Source organism: Carassius carassius, chromosome 41 (genome assembly GCF_963082965.1).
Source record: "Carassius carassius chromosome 41, fCarCar2.1, whole genome shotgun sequence".
NCBI classification, from domain to species: domain Eukaryota; kingdom Metazoa; phylum Chordata; class Actinopteri; order Cypriniformes; family Cyprinidae; genus Carassius; species Carassius carassius.
The window spans coordinates 7,156,788-7,180,845 of record NC_081795.1 but is presented as its reverse complement, the minus strand read 5'-3'; the positions used below and the strand labels follow the sequence as shown (position 1 = coordinate 7,180,845).

Genomic DNA, 24,058 nt, shown 5'->3' with positions numbered 1-24,058 from the left:
AATGACTCTTTCCAGAACGAATCGTTCTGTAATTTATAAAAAAAATTGTAGATTTATAGGCGCATTTTTTTACGAACGGGATGTGTGATTGATACATTGTTTACACATACAAGTGTTTACCGTTGTATTATTCAGAAAGTGAACAAAACAGTTAAAAAAAATCTCCTCAGATTCAAAAGATTCAATTCACTGGAATGAACAAAAAGCCCCACAACCAGTGAATCGCCTCTTTTCAGATTTTTAAATAATTACATATTCCAAAATACTAACTCTTATTGGCTATCGTAGCTCCTCCTATTCCGATGCTAGCCAATGAATGAACATCTTTTGCATTCGCGCACTCCCACAATCTCAGTTCACTGTCCCCTCCTTACCGACTCTCCCATTTGGGAAAGGACTGCAGTTTTCATGAAAAAAACGTAAAAACTGGATTATTTAGCGGACATTGACAATGAAAAACGCTTTCTTCACTTATTCATGCTGACTCTTCTGTAAATCCGTCCAATAATTCACGTGAGTGCACTAGTTTCTTATCGTCGCCTCTTCCCAAATTAGGCTCATTTTGTCATTGCGGTGAATGCGTTGATACATAATGTTTAATAATTCATTGACATTTGTACAGGAGACAGACATCTCTGTGGCTTGACGGCTGAAATCAGCCCTGTTCTTTGTAAACGTTGCCCACGTTTTTTTTACAGTGTTCCAATGTCCACCATCTCCGATGATGTGAGGAAGTCTTAAAATATCTGCAGGATGTAGATTCCCCTGTATGTCATGGGGCTGTGCTTTGGGTTGACGAGTTTGACAAAATCTGTGATTTTCTTTATCTTCCATTGTTTCACTCAGCATGCAGAATGAACGTCATGCCATCACATATTATATGCACTTGATATAGGCTAGCTGTTAGTGTCCTTAGGCTGTGACCACTCATGCATAGATATCTTTTGTCTATGGAATAGCCTATATCTTGTAAAGTTCACGTAAGGCCTGATGATGAATCATCTAAATTAGTTGATTTGTTTGACTTGTTTGATGCATATTGTTAATGACACTGAATGTCTGTAGGAGAGATAAACGCATTTTTTTGATAGGCCTACTGATTATTTTAGCTTTAAGTAGTAGTAGTAGTAGTAGCCCTTTATTTAAGTGGCCCATAACCAAATCTTTTTTTTTTAAATTACGATCTATTTCTGATTTTTGATACAGTGGAAACCAAAATAATCACTTGACAACAGCAAAAACACATTATGCATCTAATTTAAATGATAACAAGGAGAACATGTTGCCACAATAAGTCAATTTTGACAATGTTGAATGTGTCCAATACACACACACACACACACACACACACAATGTCAAAATTATCAACCTCTTTCTATTATTAAGTATGGTTTGCTTCTAAAAAATAAGTTGCAGTCTTACTGAACATCCAGATTGCTCTTGTTTTCTGCAGCATCTATTCCCTCACAAGTCTGTTTCAAATGGCTTTTCCCCCCCTCAATCATGCACCATTGCTCATGGATGTCATGAATTTTACTACATAAGTGGGCAATTTTAAGCCCTTTTAGTGTTCCATGCATTAGTTGTTTTACTATTTTTGCAGTTTGTCAAAGCGAGTACAAGACGTGTTAAATATTTCATTTGGTGTAAATGTAGCGCAAGACTAATTGGCGTTGTTTTAAAAATGACAGGTTTGTTAGTGACAAAAGCAGTATTATTATGCTGGGCAGGACATGCAACGACTTATATGATATTTAATCTAGATATATCATCTTTCTGTGGTCACTCATATTGATTTGTAGTCCATATACTGAAAGACAGACTACACAATCATCAGGCAAGTGTGGCATTGAATGGATTTGCCATAAAAAAAAAGTCCCAAGGAGCTACTAGTTTAATGTTAAACCACATGAAGAGACTTCATAACCCCTTTTCTATTACACTTGTTTTGTGTCCTCTTTTGCCAGCAGAAACACCTATGTAAAGTTGGAATATGCTCAAATAAAGTAGAGACATAGTCTTAAGAAAGTTTCACAGGGCCTCAGTATAGCAGCTGTTGCCCGCTTTGACAAAGAAAATGCTCAGCTGTTTCTTCCACAGGGTTTTGAGAAGACCTGTTTGAGAAGAAGGATGAAAGTGTAGTCTTCACATCAGCAGTTCTACATTTCCCCCATAGCTACAGATAATGCATTGCATAACTGCATTATCACTGACATGTAGAAATGTTTTGCTGCAGTGGTGTGAGATTCTGTTTTAGCTCCGAGTAGGATGTTAATGCATATTCAGTGACCTTTAGTTGTGTGCTTCATAAATGCTGCTGAATTCTGAGCCTAACTTGTTGGATAGTGAGATGCTGCTCTATAACTAGACTTATACCTCATATGTGATGAAGATAACATATTACTGGTGTTGAATGTGATGATTGCAACAAAATGAAACCAGCTGCTGTTGATGGTGCATTGTATCCAACAAGGAGAATAGCTGTGGAGAAGTCAATATTCTGCTTGTCATGTCATGTTTAGTGTCTGTGCAGGGTTTGGTGAAGGTTCGTGCTGGACAGATGCTGTATTTTGATGTTTAGCAAAGCAGACAGACTGACAACAGCCTGTTCCTGGTGAATCGATGTGCGAGAATCACGTCTTCGTGAGAGTGACAGTTTACTCTGCAGTCCTGCCATTGAGTTGACAGACAGGGGGCTGGGCGGCGCCCGGTGGTCTGGATTATTTTGACCTTGCAGAAAAGTGTTGTTTGTGTATTTCTGTGTGTGTGTGTGCAGAAGAATTTAACTTGTTACACATCAGTGCATTCATGCATCACAATGAATGCAATCATGCTGACTAGATTTTACTGTTAAACTTCAAATGTGTCTTACTTCATAAATGTAAGTGTAAATGTAAAAATACATAATTTATTCAAAAACTGCATTATTTTATTTGCGAAAACTGTTGTTGTTTTAAACAAAGAAATTACAAACTTACTGTATTTGAAGTGTAAATATCAGTAAACATAAAGATTAAAAAAAATACATTTGTCACATTTAATGAATTATGCAGTATCAGATTATAAATAGCCAATTTAGTTGAAAAGTGTAAATCTCAGTAATACCGTAATTAATTTAAATGATGTCCTATTTAATGCATCATGCAATATGACCATTCAAAATTCACTATTTAAAATTCAGATCATAATTTTTTAACACTATAATACTACAGGTTGACATACCTTGACATGGCACATTTTCCTCCATTTGTTTTCATGCACAGAGCTGTTTCATTATGCTATTGTAGGTAAGTGCAGATGTCCAGGTGACCACAACACATTTCTGGTGGACAGTAACACAAGTTTATATAGCGTGGCTAATGTCTGCTTTGGAAAATGTGGTATAAGTTGTACTGCAGCAATTTGCCACTGCATCATACGTCATTTACCATAAAACAAATGGCTTCATTTTCATCCTTCTGCTTGTTACAGTGTACTAATGAGTCAATATAGTGTTGAATAATCGTTGGGTAAATGATATGGACTAACTGATTGGAATTAATGGACAGATTCATCCATCTGGTTTTAAAGATGCAGGGAGTTGTGCGGCACAGTTGACAAGGCTTTCATTAGACTGAACAAGAGCCAAGCATCTCCCAGTGGACTTGGCATCTGGGCTGCCGCAGCAGGACAGCCATGCCTTGATGCCTCATAACAGCACTGTTTGGTTATTCAGGATCGAACATGATAAGAAATTCATGAACGGTCTCATTTGTGATGATATCTAGTCTTGGTTAGGTGTGGATGAAGATCAGGGTTGATGTTATCAACGTCTCTTCCAACATTGACCGAATGACTGTTAGTTCATCTGAATAGGTCACTCGACATTTATGTGACTGTTTATTGTGACACTGATTAGAAGTGGGAAGTCGTGGCCTAATGGTTAGAGAGTCGGACTCCCAATCGAAAGGTTGTGAGTTCGAGTCCCGGGCCGGCAGGAATTGTGGGTGGGGGGAGTGCATGTACAGTTCTCTCTCCACCTTCAATACCACGACTTAGGTGCCCTTGAGCAAGGCATCGAACCCCCAACTGCTCCCCGGGCGCCGCAGCATAAATGGCTGCCCACTGCTCTGGGTGTGTGCTCACAGTGTGTGTGTGTTCACTGCTCTGTGTGTGTGCATTTCGGATGGGTTAAATGCAGAGCACAAATTCTAAGTATGGGTCACCATACTTGGCTGAATGTCACTTCACTTTCACTTTCAAGTGGATTGCATTGACTCTCACACGTCCAATAATGCTCTTGTATTCATCTACTACTTTCAAACCATCTTTTTACTGATAGAAGGGTATTTCTTTTGCAAGACATTAGTTTAATTTTAGGCATATTTACTCTTTTGTCATGGCAAAAGAATCATTCTGAAGAATCAGAATCTTCACACATACATGACAGATTATACCGGCTGTCTTTCAAGCTCCAAAAAAGACAACAACAACAAAAAAAGTAAGTTTTTACTAAATCGCTAAATCAGTGAGTTGAACTTAACTGGACTAGTCAGATTTGTGGATGAATCATTTGAGTAGCTTAATTATTTTTACTAAACTATTGATTCTGTTCACAAATTGGATTGAATGATTCCTTGATGAATTAGAATGGGCTGCATTTTCCAAAAGAATTGTAAGCCTAAATAGATTGCAAACACCATTGGCGCCAATGGGTTCAATTATCTACTAAGGGTTATGATGCTTTTGGGAAACAGAGCCCTTTATGGTTCTTGAATTCAAATCACTGACTTAATGGTCCGACTGATTTATGAATCAGTCTTTCAGTCCAATTTGTGAACTGAATTAACAATTAACTGAAAAGAACCAACTCAAAAAAAATTTTTTTGCAAATGGAACTAATCTGGTTCTTGTGTTTAATTCAACAACTTAACATCAAGCAGTTCTTAAATCATCATGACTTAAAAAGATTTGAAATATGTAGCGGATGAGTCATTTAGACTACTTATGCTGTTTTGTCCTTATTAGTGATTGAGAGATGTTCGCACCATGAACTGTGTATGGACGAAAAATGTTTAAAGATTATTTAAACATCCTCCATTGTACTCTGCTGTTCTATATAAGTATTTATCTATCCCTTTAAGCAGTGGAATTACACACTCAAATATTAAACACAGCACCTTGAACTTTGACCTTACAGATTTATAGACAGAACAGTAAAACTAAGACCATTGCTCATAGTGCATAATCCAACTGTGAAATAAATTGTGCAATAGTCAGTCAGTGTCTGCGAGCTATATTAAAAGCAGTCTTTTGTATTTCTTCATTATTCATAGATAGACAGGCCGGATGTGGATATAGCATCAGGAAATAAGTCTTTTATTCCAGCCTGTCCGGCCCATGTCTGCAGATTAAACATCACATATAAGGATAAAGAAACACAGATGCATCACTTTGTTAGTGCTCTGTGACTCATGGCTGTAAATACCTCTCTCAGCATGCAAGATCAGTCTAGTTATATGTCTGTCCAACTGCTTCCATGTGGTCTGTAGATTTAATAGATTTCTAAAAAGTTTGACCATGCAGATATCTGTACTAAAACCTCACTCTAGCGACATTTACAAGACGCTTTGTAATTGTTTTCTTCAGGCCCGTGGTACACAGGTAATGGAAAGAGGCGCATGCTGTCTTGCTGAGCTGTTTCACTAATGTGTATTAATTCTAAGGAAGAGATTTTTATGGAAATGATGCTGTCTTGGACTCTCTGCTCAGCTCTATTGTCTTAAACAGGCAGCTTATTATTTTGGTGAGCTGTAGGTGTAGGGGGCAGGCGGTCTCTCTCCCAGGCAGATTAGACCCAAACTGATTTTTTCTGAATGTAAGCCTCTGTTACAATCTGATTAAATGCCATCCTTACTGAAAAGGTCTTAGAATGGGTTCATTAAGCTCATGGCCACAAGTTTTTTATTTCATGTATTATTCAACATTACCTTAATATCGCATATGCTTAACATTGCATATTGCATTGTGACAACTTACCCCACACAGTGTGACAATATGACCTTTGGAACACAAAACTAGGTCACTAGCTAAAATGTCCCAACTTTCCCTTTTAAGCTTGAGTCTGAACAAAAGCTCTTAACTAAATGTAATGTTAACAGTCCTATTTTGGCAATTTTTTCTTTTTTTTACAGGACAGACTCTGGCCAAATCTTTTGAAATTTCTATTCAGCTTTAGAGATAGCATGAGAATCTAGAGAACATGGAAATAGAGGGAGGGACAGCGAGACGCGGTCAAAGAAAGAGGGAAGGGCTGCTGTGATGTCAGCGTTGAGCTGTGGGTTGGAGAGCGAGGGGGGCTGCGCTGGTGTTTCTTGGTAACAGGGCTTGGCTTGAGCACGCAGGAAACCAAACAATGAGCTCTGCTTGAGAAAATCCACAACCCTGTCTTTTGTGTTTCTCACAACCACGGATAATCTTTCGAGTGTTTTGTGTGTGTATACATGGGAACTAACGCCCATGTAGTAACAAACAGTGGGGCCAATTTACTATATGTATATTTGCATATTGCCCTACAGCTTATACTGGTATCAGCATCATCCAGAAAACAATGCTGGTTGATCAGCTAAAAATTAAGATATTTCTTATTTCAGTTTACCAATTCAACAACTATTTTATTGGAAAACCTACAATATTCTAAAAAGCGTTTGGTTTAATTTAATAATTCCGGCTTGGAAAATGCATGTAAATTAATAAAATGCCAAGCTTTACAATACTTTTATTGGGCAGAAATTGTGAGTAAAATATATTTTTAAAATACTTATCCACTATATCAACAACTTTAAAAGTAATTGGGCCTTTATTTTTGTGGACAGTCGGGAGGCCTGTGATCACATTTTTTGACTGTAGCGCTCACATCATATTTTGGAATGTCTCATGCATGACATGGCTTCTAAACATATGGTGCTTAAAAGAAAACGCATCATAGAACATTTTTCAAAGCAGAAATGTGTTCCATGTGAACGGCCCTCACATTCACCTTATGATCTTCAAAGAATGGAGAAGAGCCAAATCTAGATTTATGTTGTCAATCACTTTATTATTATTTGAAGTGTTGTTGGTGCCTATATCGTACACTCTCAAAAAAAATCTACAGAAGCTGTGAATGGGGCAGTACCTTTTTAAAAGGCACAACATTATACCTAAATAGTCCATATTGGTACCTTAAAGGTACAAATTAGTACCTAAAGTGTGCATTTTACTACCTAAAAGAAACAAAAGTGTGTTTGAAAAGGTACCACCCCAGTGACACCTTCTTTTCAATTTTTTTTTCTGAGAATGTAGTGCGTGATGCTGTACAGTCAAAACAAAGTATGCCAAATGCAAGAGGTCCGCTGCTTTTTTGGATGTCCGTTGGCCTGATTTGCATAATTCAGTGAATTTGGTGCTAATAGAAAACAGCGGCAGGCGTGTTGAAATAAACAATGCTATCAGCAGGTGAAATTTATTGTTAGTAATATTTCCCTAGGGTTTTCCCTCTGCTGTAATAATAAGGACAGCTGCCTTTTTGGAAAGGGAGAGACAAATCTTCTCCTCTTTCTATTCATTCCAGCAGCCAGCAATAACTAGTTAATCTCTCTCTCTCTCTCTCTCTCTCTCTCTCTCTCTCTCTCTCTCTCTCTCTCTCTCTCTCTCTCTCTCTCTCTCTCTCTCTCTCTCTCTCACTGTAAACACATAGGAAGGAACTGGGAGGAGTTTTAGGAAGTGCCATTTAAAAACTTCCTTATTTCCCTTCCTCTTGTGAAGAGACAGAAATGAAAGGTGCAGCACTCAGATAGATAATACTGCAAATGTGTTTTTTATGAAAGTCTGAGTAAACAGCTTTAGGGAGCATAAAGAGAACCGAATAGGAGAGAATGAAGCGGCGCAGCTCAGGGGGACTGCAATCAGCTGCTTTTCTACAAGCTGGAAATGAAAGATTACTCGAAGTACAGAACATCTGACGTTACAGGTTAGTCTTGAGGGAATTGGGAGGCTTCTAATCTCAGGATTTGAGAGATGAGTTTGCAGTTACCGGTCTTCTCACAGCAGCTATGTTCATTTTACAAAAATGATATAATAATTATTAAAAACCTTTTAAATAAATGAGGCTTGAATAATAATAAAAAACAAAACATTTGTTTCTGAATTGTTGGAGTACAAATACAGTCTAGCCTCGTTGAAAATGTTACAAAATAAATAACATAATATTCATAAGATAAAATAAAATGAAATATAAAACAAACAATATTTTTGATAGCTTTAGTACACAAACGAGTGAAAATGAAGTGTTATCTGACATCCATCAGCCCACTTGACGTTTCATTTACACTATCGTTACAGTTACAGTGTTTCTCCAGCTGTTCATGCTTGCTGTCTAAGAGGAAGTTCCTCACATGTGGCTTGTGTTGCAACATGGAATAGAAAAGTCATACTTTCAGTAAACAAAATCAGACGTGGGTCAAAATCACGGCAGACGAGGAAGCACATGGACACTGGAACAGCAAACAAAACCTTGTGCTCAAACAAACTCATTCACACAGACAGACATATGACTCTCTCAATAACAGAGACTGTTATGTTTTGGGTGTCATGGGATTTCACATCCCATTTGTTTGTGGAAGATAAACTGATGTATGCACATGCATTGATATTGAACAATAACATGTTGTTGATGGGGTTAAGCTGTTCAGTCTGAGCAGACAGATGTTCACATGGATAGTTGATGGCTAAAGCTGTTTTCTATTTTAATATATTATTAAAATGTAATTTATTTCTGTGATGCAAATCTGAATTTATCACATGATCCTTCAAAAATCATTCTAATACGCTCATTTGATGATTATTATAAATTTTGATAACATTTGTGCAAACTTAATTATCACTGGTTCCACAAAAATATTATTTTCTTTGATCAATAGAAAATTCTAAATACCATCATTAATCAGATATATTTTGGAACATTATAAATGTCTTTACTTTAGATCAATTGAATGTATTGTTGCTAGATATTAATTAAGTAAAAAAAATCTTACTGACCCCAGGATTTGGAATGTATAAAGAAATCTTGCAACTTTTCAAATGCTTGTTTTTTATTTTACCCTTGTCCTGGACTTTCAAAATATGATCAAAAGTTAATGTAGATATTACTAGAATATTTTAACTGTGCATCATTTCTAATCAAACTGTGTTATGTAATTGTGCAAAATGTGCAAAAATGCCATGAAACAAATTAAAATAATAAATTGCAGCAACAACAAAAAAAACAGCGGGGAAATATTGTTTCACTGTATTTAGTGGTCATATATACATACATGGGATTGTAAAAATGAAATAGACCTACAGCTGTATTCAAAGATTGCCGTTCTTTCTGTTTCTCTCTTATAGTCTGAGAGGCCTCGGTCTCTTCATTTAAATGCCTCTCACGATGGCTAAGCGGGAAAGCGGCAGCACCAGCCCGGTGGTGCGTCAAATAGACAAGCAGTTCCTGATGTGCAGCATCTGTCTGGAGCACTACCACAATCCCAAAGTCCTGCCCTGTCTGCACACCTTCTGTGAAAGGTATCTCAATAGAAAGTCCTTGCGCATGAATGAACAAATGATTACAGTAGCAGTCATAGCCTGAATGCTGCTTTCACAGTATGCTAAAGTCTGTCTGTGTTCACCGGTGTGGAAGAAATCAGATAAATGCTGGCCAAAACACTGCCGATTTGGGGTCTGTCTGTAAGATCTTAGCAGTCTGGTTGTCTTGAGGATTAAGAAATGTTTTGTAAAAAATGTGAACTATGGTCAAGTAAAGTCACCTTTATTTGTATGGCGTTTTATACAATACTGATTGTGTCAAAGCAGCTTTACACTACAGTGTCAGTAATGCAAGAGACAATAACAGAGTCATTTTTTCAGCTAAAGTCAGTAATAATCCAACACGGTTGTCTGTTCACTCGCTCACAAATGAAACATTTGGGAACTTTATTAATTTTAGTGAAGCTGTTTAGTCCCCATCCAAATGCCATTTTAGGTCTTTTTCTGTAGTCATGTAGAAAATAATATTTTTAATAATTTTAAATGTGTAATAATGATTTTATATGTAAAATTTCTAAATGTTACTAATTAAAAAAAAATAATCATAATTATTATATTAAATTAAATTAAGACATTAAATGACATTAAATTAAGTTGAATTAAAGTGTTTTTTTTCTGAATTGCCAGAGTACACACGTCAATACTGCCATAGTCTTGCCACATTACAATAATATTTAGAATAATTAAAAAAATATATAATAACAATATTAATTAAATAAAATAATAATTATTATTAAATAATAACAATTCAATTATATATATATATATATATATATATATATATATATATATATATATATATATATATATATATATATGAAGAGTTCAGATTAGGGATGGGACGATAACCGGTTTTATTGATAACCGTGATAAAATGTGCTGAAGGTTAGTAATATCGTTTAAAAATGAATTATCATTAAAACCGTGTTTGATTATCGCGGTTTTAATAACTCACTATTAAATCATGTCCAGCCAGCAACAGTCTGACGCAAGCGCAGCGCACAATGTTTTTTTTGTTTTTTTTCGAGAAGGAATGGCGAAAGTCAGTGACTTTTCTATGCTTTTCTATGCTTCTACACTTTTCATTGTAAGGAAGGAAATGCCACAGAATTTAATCTTTCTTTAAATTAAGTGCATAGAGTTGCTTGTTTTATTAGTTGTTTGTTGATTATTAAATATAAAACTTGCTGAAATGTTTTCAGTGTGAGCATCAACTATTTTTGAACACTTTCATCTCGTTTCAACAAAACCGTGATAATATTGATAATCGTGATAATTTTAGTCACTATAATCGTGATATTAAATTTTCATACCGTCCCATCCCTAGTTCAGATGCAAAAGCCTCTAAATGCCATCTGAAATTTTCATCTAAAATTAGGATTTTTATCAGGCTCCTATATTTATTTTCAGTTATTTCACTTTAATAGCCTGGAAAAGGACCTGCACATTGCCATTAAAGTGAAGTGACATTCAGCCAAGTATGGTGACCCATACTCAGAATTTGTGCTCTGCATTTAACCCATCCGAAATGAACACACACACACACACTGTGAGCACACACCCGGAGCAGTGGGCAGCCATTTATGCTGCGGCGCCCGGGGAGCAGTTGGGGGTTCGATGCCTTGCTCAAGGGCACCTAAGTCGTGGTATTGAAGGTGGAGAGAGAACTGTACATGCACTCCTCCCACCTACAATTCCTGCCGGCCCGGGACTCGAACTCACAACCTTTCGATTGGGAGTCCAACTCTCTAACCATTAGGCCACGACTTCTTTAAAGTAAAATGACTCAACCTAAAAATAGGAGCCTGATAAAAATCCTAATTTTAGATTAAAATTTCAGATCTGATTGCATCTGAACTCTTCATATATATATATATATATATATATATATATATATGTATGTATAAACAGTTTAGTTTATTTTTTTTTTTTATCCTGGCCGCCTCCCATTGGCCTTTTATTTCCATAAGTTCAACACTCTCACCACTTGGTCTGCTTTGTTGTCAACCGCACAATCCTTTGTGCAGGTCTGCTGCTCAGCTCCTATAGAGAATAAATTGAAAAGCCCCACTGAGCTCCAACGCACCAGTGAACATGTACAGTTTGACTTAAAGCTATTTTTAGGACTGGCAAAGCAATACCACAGATAGAATTCAATTAAGAATGGCTGACATATAACCGCCCAGTAAGGCAAAAACATAGATGAGATGACCATATTCCCTCTGCCGTCACTGGCCTGGAATGTGAGCCTCAGTTTTTTGCCGCTTCTGTCAACAAATCATGTGTCCTCACATGACAGTTATTTGCTCTCATTTCTGTTACTTTCTATCATCCTGTCAAAATATTTACCACTACAGTTTAATGAGACTGAAAAATGGAACACAGACAGACCACTAGATAGATTGATCACGTCTTGAAATACGCCCGGTGCATTTACAATCTATTTGACCTTAGAGGGAAGTCTTTACCGCTTGCACTTGTTTTTACACCCTTTCCATCACAGATGCCTCCAGAACTACATCCCCCCGCAGTCCTTGACCCTGTCCTGCCCAGTGTGCAGACAGACCTCCATCCTGCCTGAAAAGGGTGTTGCAGCACTGCAGAACAATTTCTTCATAACTAATCTGATGGAGGTGTTGCAGAGGGAGCAGGACTGCACCCGTCCCGAGGCCTCTAGTGGGCTGGAGTCGGCCAGTGCTGCTACATATGCCCCGCCCCTCTCTTGCCCCAACCACGAGGGCAAGGTAAGCTTGTACAGTTGAGAATAGAGCAGTAGCCTCCTACTACGAACTACGTGTACATACGCAGACATGTGGGGGATAGTTCACCCAAAAAATTACAATTACTCACCCTAATGTTATTCCAAACCTGTAAGATCTTCGCTCATCTTCAGAACACAAATTAAGATATTTTTGATGAAATCCAAGAGCTTTCTGACCTTCTATAGACAGCAAGAAGAAATTGTTGAATACGTCATTATTTTTGTTTTCTTTCCTTGCAAAAAGTATTCTCGTAGCTTCATAAAATTACGGTTGAACCACTGATGTCACATGGACTATTTTAACGATGTTCTCTTACTATATTTCTGGGCCTTGAACGTGGTTGTTCCCTTGCTGTCTATGCAGGGTCAAAAAGCTCTCGGATTTCATCAAAAAATCTGAATTTGTGTTGCAAAGATGAACGAAGGTCTCATGGGTTTAGAACGACATGAGGGCGAATAATGTTTGGGTGAACTATCCCTTTAACTGGCGATAAGAAAAGTATACACTTTTGAACAAATGGTATTTGCAAATATCAAGTCAGAGATATTATAATTTGTAGTTATGTGCAAATTAATAACCTGAGCAATTTCTTTACTGGCAGGGGTATTTAGTATTATTTATATATTATTATAGTATTTATTAATATTTTTTTTTGTGATCAATTTTTTATTGGTTTTTCCATTTAGGAAAACAAAAACAAAACAAACAACAACAAAGCAAATGAACAAACAGATGTAGCTAGCATCAATTTAACAGTAATAGCAAGATTAACAGAGAAATTGACATGGTAGTGTAGCATAACAAATAAATAAATACGTAACAATAGCAAAACTACCAAGCATATGAAATCAAATAGACAGAGTATATGCAGGGAAAACCACATATCCACCCATCCCCCCAGCCCCCCAACCCCCCACCCAACAGGACCCCAAGAGAGAGAAAAAAAAGATGACTACAATAAAGATTTTAGCGTAGAGATGGTATCATCCCAACATGAGATGTTTTCAGGTTTGGCCAAGTGCAAGTTTGCTGCGCAATGTTCCATAATGGCGATATCCATGTAATCTAGCAGCCATTTGTTTAAGGATAATACATGAGGGGGTTTCCATCTACCTGCTATCAGCCTTTTAGCCGCAGTAAGACAGCCAAAAAAAGGCGTTTGGATTTAGCAGGTAGGTTCAAACCCTACTGGATAATGGACCCAAATTTAACCTTAGATTGTTTAATAGAAATATTAGAGTAAATAAGATCTTGTAATCGGTGGGGCTTTACAATATTTTCCTCAATAGAACGCCAAGATACACAAGATGCCATGTCAAACCAGGTGGAAAGAGGGCGCAACACAAAGGCCCAATGGTATAATTGGAAGTTTGGGAGTCCTAAACCCCCAGACGTTTTTGGCCTTTGAAGGACAGAGATTTTAGTTCTGGGTCTTTTACCCGCCCAAATAAATTTAGAAAGTAGTAAATAATTTTTTTCCCAATAACCTTTGGGAGGTGCCAATGGAAACATAGAACCAACAAAATTTATTCGGGAGAGAATATTCATTTTAATCACTGAAATGCGGGAATGAAAAGACAAAGTTGGAGAACTCCACTTTTGAAGACTATTTCCCACCTCGACAAGTACTTTATTGTAATTATTTATTGTCACTATGGCTGATACTGTAAGGAAAATTGAGATTCCTAGATATTTAAACATCTGAACAACTGGTATGTTCATTGTGGTAGAAGAATTCAGAGGCAATAATACAGATTTTTCCCAATTGATTTTATATCCTGAAACCTGACCAAAGTCCTTAAAAATATTTAAAATGTGAGGAAGACAATGAGAAACATTATGAAGGAAAAGATGGATATCGTCTGCATACAAAGATATAAAATGTTTGGTATTATGTATAACAATAGGGTTATGACTAACTGACTGCCGAACTGCCTGAGCAAGAGGCTCAAGAGATAAGACAAACAACAGAGGTAAGAGAGGACAACCCTGTCGAGATCCTCTAGATATGGGAAATTGCTTAGAACAGGTGATCCCTGTCAAAACCGTTGCAGTTGGATCATTATATAAAGTTTGAATCATAGATAAAAAATTATGTCCAAAGCCCATATGATACAAAACCTGCCACAGAAAATGCCACTCAAGACAATCAAATGCCTTCTCTGCATCAAGAGACAAAATACCATTTGAAAAATCTGCGGTATTGGAAGCTTCTATTATGTGAAGAAGGTGACGGACATTATCTGAGGCAAGGCGATTCTTGATGAAACCTGTCTGATCCACGTGGATTAGAGTAGACAAATGTGGTTCCAATCGGGAAGCTAAGACTTTGGTGAACAACTTAGTATCAGCATTTAGAATAGAAATAGGATGATAACTCGAACACTCAGAAGGTTCCTTACCCTTTTTTAAAAGTAAAGAAATAATAGCAATATTTGAATTGTTAAAAAAGAACCCTTAGTAATTGTAGAATGAATCATCTCCAGTAAAAGATGACCAAAAGGCCAGATAAAACTCGGGGGTATACCATCAAGCCCTGGAGATTTATTCTTATTCATGCTCAATAAGGCTTTGTACAACTCACTCAGAGTTATTGGAGCATCAAGTTCAAGAGCAGAATCATAAGAAAGCTTTGAAAGTTGAAGAGGGTTCAGAAAGCTTTTGCATGCCTGCTCATTATAAATAAACTCTGAGGAGCATAAATTAGAATAAAATTAGAATAAAAAAGCAGAAGACATCATTAACCTCATTTGGATCAGAACACAGTTTACCTGTGGAAGATTTAACAGATGTTATGTTGGCCAATTGTTCATTGGTTTTAAGTTTCAAAGCCAGTAGATGACTTGGTTGAGCACTGTACAAGTAATGAAGTTGCCTAGTCCTATGAATGAAAAAGTCAGATTTGTTCCTAAGTAGTTGATTAAGGTCTTTCATCAACAAATCTCGCTCAAGAATAAGGTCAGAGACAAAGAACGCTCTAAAGTTGAAATTCTATTTTCTAAATCTATGATATGCTTCCATCTTGTTTTGTTTAGATTAGAGGCAAATCCAATTGTTTTGTCCATTATGAACCCTTTTACAGCTGACCAGAGTACCCTGGGATCATCAACAGAGGAATTAAAAATTGGTCCAGCTGTTCTTTCATTTCCCTTAGAAAAGTTTCATTCTGCAATAAAATACAATTGAACCGCCAACGGGCCGCACGTTTGGGGCCTGGAGAGATTGCCAGTTTGCCAAATGTATTAATATTTTGAATTAGCTTTCATTTTTATATTTTCAGTTTTCTTTTCATTTTGGTTTAAGTTTAGCTTCGATATTTATTTCTGTTGTAGTTTAAGTCATTTAAGTTTTCATTTGATTAATTTCAGTTAGTTGCCGAGGCTTTTTAAGTTTAAGTTATTGATCTAATGTTATTTATTTTATTTTATTTTACCTTTATTTTAATTTCCCAAACCAATTTTGAATATTTTTAGATAACAATAACAACACTAGTTATTTACCCGTAGAAATATTTATATTGTTAATTAGCTTTTGTTTTCATTTTTATGTTTTCATTTTTATTTTTAGCAATTAACAAGTGTTTTTTTTTTGACATTTTAATAATTTTGTTATGTTTTCTATTTGTTTAGTAATTTTGCTTTTGTAATTTTTATTAGTTTTAGTTTTTAATGTATTTCTGTTTAGTAATTTTAATACTTAATCTTAAACAGTTTAAAATCTTTTTAAATTTTTCGTCTAATACATTTATTTCAGTTTTATTTTCAGTAAAATTACAATTTACAGCAGCAACACTTCCAGCGAAAGTATTTATTTTTTTATTTTTTCAGCTATTTGCTGAAAGATTTGGGAGCTTGATCATGAAATGACGGTGTGTGAAGCATTTCAGTTAGTTGTTGGCGCCCTCTGCAGGTGATGGAGTTTTACTGCGAGTCTTGTGAAACGGCCATGTGTTTGGAATGCACAGAAGGAGAGCACAGAGAACACGTGACTGTTCCACTGCGGGATGTTCTGGAGCAACACAAAGCCGCGCTGAAGAACCAGCTGGATGTTATTCGCAACAGGTTCATGAAGCCAAAAATAACACTAAACTCACTGTTCATCTGAGCCATTATTTGTAGCTCATTTTAACCCATTCTTTATACTGTTCTCTGAATCTTTTTTAAGCTAAGTTAAAATAAAAAAGAATACTACAATAAAATTAAATACTACAATTTAGATTTTCCTTCTTTTTGAACATTGTTTATGTAGTTACTGCTGTGTTTGCAAAGCTCAGCTGCTTGAGTCCCATCATGACCTCCTTACGGAAGGTTTGACTGAACGTTGCCCTCATTCTGCAACCACAGGCTTCCTCAGCTGACTGCAGCTATAGAGCTGGTGAATGAGATCTCCAAGCAGCTCACAGATAGGAAGAATGAGGCAGTGACGGAGATCAGCAATACATTTGAGGAACTGGAGAAAGCACTGCATCAGCGCAAGACTGCCCTCATCACTGACCTGGAGAACATCTGCAGCACCAAGCAGAAGGTGTAAATCTTATCTCATTTTGTTGCTTTGCAGACTGAAATGAAGACGGACACAGTTTTAGTTTTATCCAGCTGTATTTACTCAGTGCAGCTTATATAACACCAACATGTTGGGAAAAATAAAATAATAAAAAAACTGAATTTATATGTATTAAAATAATTTTAATTTTTAAAAACAAAAATACATTTATTATTTACAAATTATTTATTATTTAAATATTATTTTTAAAAATGAGATAAATTATACTTGTCTGATATCTAAATTTATATATTTATGCAATACATTAAAAAGAAATTTTCATTTTAGTTTTTTATTTTGTTTTATTATTTTATGTGCATAGGAATACATCAAGCAAATTTAGTGTATTTATTAATATTTCGAATTGGCTTTTATCCAGTAATTTTACTATCTCATATATATATATATATATATATATATATATATATATATATATATATATATATATATATATATATATATATATATATATATATATATATATATATATATATATAATTTTTTTTTCAGTTAGTTGCCAAAGCAACATTTCTATTTTTTAACGTTTAAAGCTCAGTAATTTAAAATACAATATTTTATTTTTATTTTATTGAACAGACACCTACTGTAATTAGAATCAACTGCGTATGTTGTTGCAGGTTCTACAGGCCCAACTCAGTGCACTACTACAAGGGAAGGAAAACATCCAGAGCAATTGTAGCTTCACAGAGCAGGCGCTGAACCACGGCAGCCCCACTGAGGTGCTCCTGGTGCAGAAGCAGATGGGAGAGCGGATATGTGCTCTGGCCCGCCACGCCTTCCCTGAGCAGCCCCATGAGAACAGCCACCTGGACTGTCAGGTGGAGACAGAGGGGCTGCGCCGCTCCATCCAGAACCTGGGAGTCCTGCTCACGACCAGCACCGTGGGCCACACCAGTGTGGCTACTGGAGAGGGTCTCAGACATGCTGTTGTCGGGCAAAATACCACTGTTACAGTGACCACTAAGGTTAGTGATGATGTCACTCTTGGGATTAAGTTTCAGAACTGTTGACTAAGCGGGTTTTGCTGTTTTGTCCGCTATAAGTTGCATTGAACAAGACATTTAAATAGTTAATTATAGTCCTAATTAGAGATGCACTGATAAAACAATTCTGTCAGACAATAAAGGATAAAACTATTTTATAACATAAAAAAAACTTTTATATGTTAATTAAAATATGTTTCTATTCATTTATTTATTATAGAATTTACAATACATTTTTATAATCCACTATTTTTTATATTATTTTTAAAAAACTAATATATAATGTTGTAGGTTTAATAAAAAAAAAAACACCATTGTTCCCTTGAGCAAGATAAAAAACATGATGTTTTCAGAACTTGTAATAAATACTGTAGGTTTATTAGGTGTGTAACTTAAGCCTCTAACTGCTTACTCTAGGACAAAGACGGTGAGCTAGTAAAGACGGGAAATGCTGCACTGAGGGCTCAGATCAGCGGTGCAGATGGAACCGTCACCGAAACAGACATAACAGACAACAAGAACGGCACTTATGAGATTGGCTACACTCTTCGTTCTGAGGGCGAGTTCTCCTTCTCCATCCTCCTCTACGGGCAGCCTGTAAGGGGCAGTCCCTTCCGCCTGCGGGCTGTCAAACCCTGCGATGCCCCGCAGTCACCTGATGATGTGAAGAGACGCGTGAAGTCACCCGGAGGAGGTGGAGGGGGTGGGGGACATGTGCGCCAGAAGGCGGTGCGCAGACCCTCAAGCATGTACAGTACAACGAAGAAGAAGGAGAATCCCATAGAGGATGAACTCATCTACAGAGTGGGTAAGTGAAGATTACATTTTCAGATACATTTCAGATTTTCCTAAAAGTATTTTAAAATTAGGGTTTTTAATATATTTAATGGTTTAAATTACATAGATTTTATGACATAAAAATATATATTTCCTTAATCGGCAAGATTTACAACCTATATTTAGCATAAAGTATATTTAAATTATTGATTAATAATTTAGATTTTTCTCATATGAGATTCCAGGCTATGGAAAAGTCATGGAAACTTCAATGTCACTGGACTTATTCATTTTAATAATGCAATAAAGTTGAGCTATAAGGATGAAAAGGTCATGTCTGCATTCTGCTTTACTGTTGTCCTGGATCATGATGTGTCAGCTGACGTCTTATTTGATGTGACAGGGACGAGGGGTCGCGAGCGGGGGGAGTTCTCCAACCTGCAGGGCATCTCTACCACCAGCAACGGGAGAATCGTGGTCGCTGACAGCAACAACCAGTGCATACAAGTAATACTAAGTATCCTGACAGGCGGCTGTTAACAAGTAAATATGGAGCGCATTAGGGCAGGGCGATATATCTAACAATATGATCATGCGCATGTAGTCAATAAATCTGGTTACGTGATTACTGCTAAATCACCATCACCTGCTATTAAATGGAGAGGCATTTAATAGACAGCGCCGTAGATCACTGACAAGCTACGCAATATCGTGAACCAGAATTACTGACTAGATGCGCATGATCATATCATTAGATATATCGCCCAGCCCTAGACTGCAAGGCCAGAATCACTTATATCTACTGCATTCTGTGATCTTCCAGGTGTTCTCCAATGATGGTCAATTCAAACTGAAGTTCGGGGTCAGAGGTCGCTCCCCTGGTCAGCTCCAGCGCCCCACGGGCATTGCAGTGGACATGAATGGTGACATTATTGTGGCAGACTATGACAACAAGTGGCTCAGCATCTTCTCTGCAGACGGCAAGTTTAAGGTAGGTTACATCTAATTTATAATAGTAAAAAAAAAAAAAAAAAAAAAAAAAATATATATATATATATATATATATATATATATATATAGTTCAATAATGACTTTTTATTAAATGAAACATGATACTAGAAGTTATAATTTTTTATTTTTAAAGTAAAATAATATTATTTATTCATCATAAAAAAATTCAAGGAATTAGCTTTTAAACATCAAAAGCTTTCAATACAAAAACATGTATTTAAATACATTTTAGACATTTCTAGACATGCCCTTCTTATTAGTATTTGTGATGGGGAAAATGGTAAAAAAAAAAAAAAAAAGATTATTATGATTTTAATGGTAAATATTATTAATTGTAAAATATGAATAATACAGTATGCATATAATATAAATATTACATTTAAAAAATATGTTATATTAAAACTAGTATAAAATGTATCATTCAGCCTTTAATAATTTATGTTGCTTGTATTACTCCATAAATGTCTGCTACTTTGATTTGATGAATTAGTGATGTGTGAATGTGTTTCTCTTGGTTTTCTGACAGAATAAAATCGGTGCAGGTCGGCTGATGGGTCCTAAAGGAGTGGCCTTGGACAAGAATGGTCATATTATCACAGCAGACAACAAGGCCTGCTGTGTCTTCATTTTCCAGTCCAATGGCAAGTTGGTGACCAAATTTGGTGCCAAAGGAACATCAGAGAGGCAATTTACAGGTAATATCTCTTATTTTGTCTTCTGATACACTGGTCTTCAACATTGAACCAGATCACATTTTGATCAGATGCCACTTTTTCCTCTCTCTTCAGACAAAAGCACTCCGAATACACCGACAGAGCCAAAGCAGAGTAAATCTGGCCCTGCCTTCAGTGAGTTTTTTTTTCTTACATTTGGATAGTTATTATTTATTATTGAATGAGTTCATCTAAAAATGAAATGAAAATCCTTGTAGGATAAAAAGATCTTTTTCTTCTTCTTTTTTTGTATGTAGGTAGAGGTTGCATTAATCAAGTGTTCTCTGTGTTGCTGGATATTTCCTTAGAAACAAAACAGCACGTTGAGAATTTAATGGTTGCTCTCTCTCTCTGTCTTTCTCCTTCTATGGCCATAAAGGTCCTCATTTTGTGGCCATAAACAACAAGAATGAAATTGTTGTGACAGACTTCCACAATCATTCCGTGAAGGTACGCTGAGCTCTTCTCTTTTTCTGTGTAAATTGTTCCACATGCCATAACATGTTAACATCAAACACTAACCAGATCTGTTGTCTGTTTTTATTGGGTTCTGCCTCTAATTAATGTCACTTTAATTTAACTTTTCCTTTTTTATTTTATTTTTTTTTTACGTCCTTTTTCCTGGATTTAATTTGGATTGTTTTGGATTTATGGCTTCTTGCAGGTTTACAATGCTGATGGTGAGTTCCTGTTTAAATTTGGCTCACATGGTGAAGGGAACGGCCAGTTCAACGCACCCACTGGTGTGGCTGTAGATGGCAATGGGAATATTATTGTTGCAGACTGGGGTAACAGTAGGATACAGGTAATGTTCTGGTTTCATATTAAATGTGATTGTATTATAGTTTTATAGTTTGGGCAAAGTCCTTGATTTTTTTTTATTGATTTTTGACATGAATAACATTCCAAATTATGTGGAAACTTTACAGTTTTTATACATAGCATGATTTCTCTAAGATTATTATATATATATATTTTTTTGCAATTACTCTCAGGCACCTAGCCCTATTTTATTTTATAATATTCATTTTATTTTATAACATAATTAGACATTTTTTATTTATTGAGCAGAAAATAAAAAATCTATTGCACTTTTCTGCAATAACTTTCACCTACTTAGCTGTGTGTTATTTCTTAATTTCATTTTATTTTTTTTACCATAATTTTAACTTTTCTAAGACATTTTTGCAATTACTTTCAGCCACCTAGCCCTATTTTATTTTATCTTTTTTTTTTGTATTTAATCTTTATTTTATATATTTTTTTTTATTTACAAATAAATGTACTTTTTGAGAATTTTTTGCAACTACCTTTTATTTCATTATATTTTGCAATATAATTATATTTTTGCAATTAGTTTTGTAAATACATTTTAACCTGCATAGCACTATATTAATTCTATATTTTGTTTATATACTTTCAACAATTTCAGTTTTTTGTACTTTATTTTTTATGAAAAAAAAAATGCATTTCAAAAATCACTTTATGGACATTCCTTAAAAATGCTAATGGTAATTAATTAGTAAAAGTAAGTTTAATGTCTATATCTTTTGTTGTTTAGGTGTTCGACAGTTCTGGCTCTTTTCTGTCATACATCAACACGACGGCGGATCCTTTGTACGGTCCGCAGGGTCTGGCTCTCACGTCAGATGGCCACGTGGCTGTGGCAGACTCTGGAAACCACTGCTTCAAAGTCTACCGATACCTGCAGTAAACACTGTAAGAGTTCAATCTACTGCAAGCTCCAACAGTCTTCTTTGACATTTTATGTTTTCCTTTGCACAAGTCTCTGCACACAAAATTCCAGCCATTTGACTATTGCTGATGTGAACAAACCCAGGGCTTAATGAATGTTGCATTCCTATTTGATGAATTTGCATTGATTTGTGTTAATAGTCACTTCCTAAATGAATGTATACTGAACCCAAGCAAATAACACGGTCGCTGTGTATATAACAGTGACCGAGGGCAGCTATCTGCATGCTTTTACAAAAGTCTTTCTTGCAAACCTTAAATGCTGCTTGAGAAAAACCCCTTCTTTAAATTGCAGGGAACAAAATGGTGATCGCTAAATGTTTTCTGGACAAATCATTACTGCAACAGCTTAAGATATACCTGTGGATGGCGCTATCTTACATCAAACTGGCCTTTTGTGCATTGACTAGCTGTACATGTGTAGGCATTTGTATCATATGGTGTAAATCTGATCGCAATTGATTTGCTGGTAGTATGGTTTCAGAGACCCACTCTCTCTAGTGTGCTAAAGCTCAATATTAAGGTAGTCCAGCTGTCAGTGTGCTTTAGTAAAACTGCTTGTAGGTTCATGTGCCTCTGATTTTAAAGCTACGCCTATACGTCACACGGGCTTTCTACATATCACTGAACACAACAGCACAATTGACAATTTGCATGCGTTTTATTCACGTAAAAAGGTTATACAGCAAGTTTATTTATTTTGTAAACAATGGTTGATAATGTTATTTTTCTAAGTTGACGTGTTTTGTTTAACTGCAGTTCAATGCCTTCGGTGGTTTTCACAAGGTGTGCAAAGCTAACGTGTTGTAGAGTACAACGGAGTTTGTTTTTCTTAGTTTATTTTTATGCACATGAAAGTCATATCAGTAAAAGGAATGTGGATCTGTCATATCAAGACGCCGAAGATATGAACTTAAAAAATAAGGGAATACGAAGTCACATTTTAAGTTGTTCGGAAAATTCTGAAAAAGAACAATTTGCAGGGTATTTGCCATAGTTTACCATTATTACTGAGCATTTACTACTGTTTTTTAAATTATTTTTATTCCTTGTTTTCTGTGAATGTATACGAATGAAAAATAAAAAAAATGACTGCATTAGAATTGACAGTTTTATCATTCTGGCCCAGATGTTATACTACTAAGGACATAAAAGCAATGAATTCTGAATCAGGAGCACATTTGTACTTTATATAGAGTCATGATTCTGATTTTACCAATTCATGCACGCAAAAGCCAGTGTTTTTTAAGCCACTACACACAGTATTCTGTAATAAAACTGTACAGTGTATAACAACAGCGGAACACATGAAGCATTTGAAACAGTATTTAAACTGCAATAGTGCATCTTGAATATCTGTCAGAAATGTAGCATCTCTCAAAGTAACCCTAAAAAGGGTACCCATGATTTATGATGAAAGTTGTGATGCAGAAGAGTTAAAGGTCGTAGTGTGATTTTTGTAATAAAATTCTTCCCATTTGATTACAGACTTACAGTAACAAAATGAATGGTAACTTGAATTTACTGTTTTGCCAACACACATGAAAAACTGAATTGAAATGCTTCAGACTCTTTATATGTCAGTATGCACTTGAAATAAAAGCACATGATTTACCCAGCCAAATAATGTTGTTGTAAGTGGTTATTTTCCATCTTGACTTTTAAATGTCACATCTTTTAATGGGATGTTGCTTTATAAATTCATTAAGAAGATGGCAGGCAGCGCGATTCTTGGTTGCCTTGCAGTTCTTTTCTTCTGGTATCTTCTCGATCCACATGTCATTGTTCAGCACATACCTGAAACTTCAGAAACAACAGAAGAAAAATGTTTTTAAAAAAAATAGCAATTTGCGCTCCTTTGTCTTTTTAATAAAAATCAGAGTTCAAGGCTTAC

General features: G+C 35.8%; 2 protein-coding genes across 3 annotated transcripts in view; one reads left to right on the top strand and one right to left on the bottom strand.

The window, feature by feature from the left end:
- Positions 1-348: 348 nt before the first annotated feature.
- trim3a (tripartite motif containing 3a) lies at positions 349-23,791 on the top strand. 2 transcript variants are annotated; one of them, XM_059534222.1, is made up of 14 exons: positions 349-513; positions 9,406-9,579; positions 12,104-12,344; positions 16,272-16,423; positions 16,706-16,886; positions 17,543-17,890; positions 18,326-18,716; positions 19,089-19,192; positions 19,509-19,676; positions 20,223-20,391; positions 20,485-20,544; positions 20,789-20,859; positions 21,074-21,214; positions 21,971-23,791. In XM_059534222.1, the coding sequence occupies exons 2-14, from the start codon at positions 9,434-9,436 to the stop codon at positions 22,121-22,123; spliced, it is 2,325 nt and encodes a 774-aa protein (XP_059390205.1). In that variant the 5' UTR covers positions 349-513; positions 9,406-9,433; the 3' UTR covers positions 22,124-23,791. The 2 variants fall into 2 exon arrangements, with proteins under 2 accessions (XP_059390205.1, XP_059390206.1); XM_059534223.1 differs by lacking the exon at positions 349-513 and adding an exon at positions 7,786-7,990.
- Positions 23,334-24,058, bottom strand: part of c4 (complement component 4) — a 16,248-nt gene continuing 15,523 nt past the window's right edge. The window contains exon 41 of the mRNA XM_059534221.1: positions 23,334-23,967. Within this exon, the coding sequence (XP_059390204.1) occupies positions 23,826-23,967 (142 nt within the window). The 3' untranslated portion in view covers positions 23,334-23,825. The remainder of the gene's footprint in view (positions 23,968-24,058) is intronic.

Excerpts from the sequence above, each read along its gene's own strand:
- trim3a (XM_059534222.1), top strand. The coding sequence starts at position 9,434 with ATGCCTCTCACGATGGCTAAGCGGGAAAGCGGCAGCACCAGCCCGGTG. Across the intron at positions 20,545-20,788 it reads TAAATCTGGCCCTGCCTTCA|GTCCTCATTTTGTGGCCATA; the intron begins GTGAGTTTTTTT and ends ATGGCCATAAAG. Across the intron at positions 20,860-21,073 it reads TCCACAATCATTCCGTGAAG|GTTTACAATGCTGATGGTGA; the intron begins GTACGCTGAGCT and ends GGCTTCTTGCAG.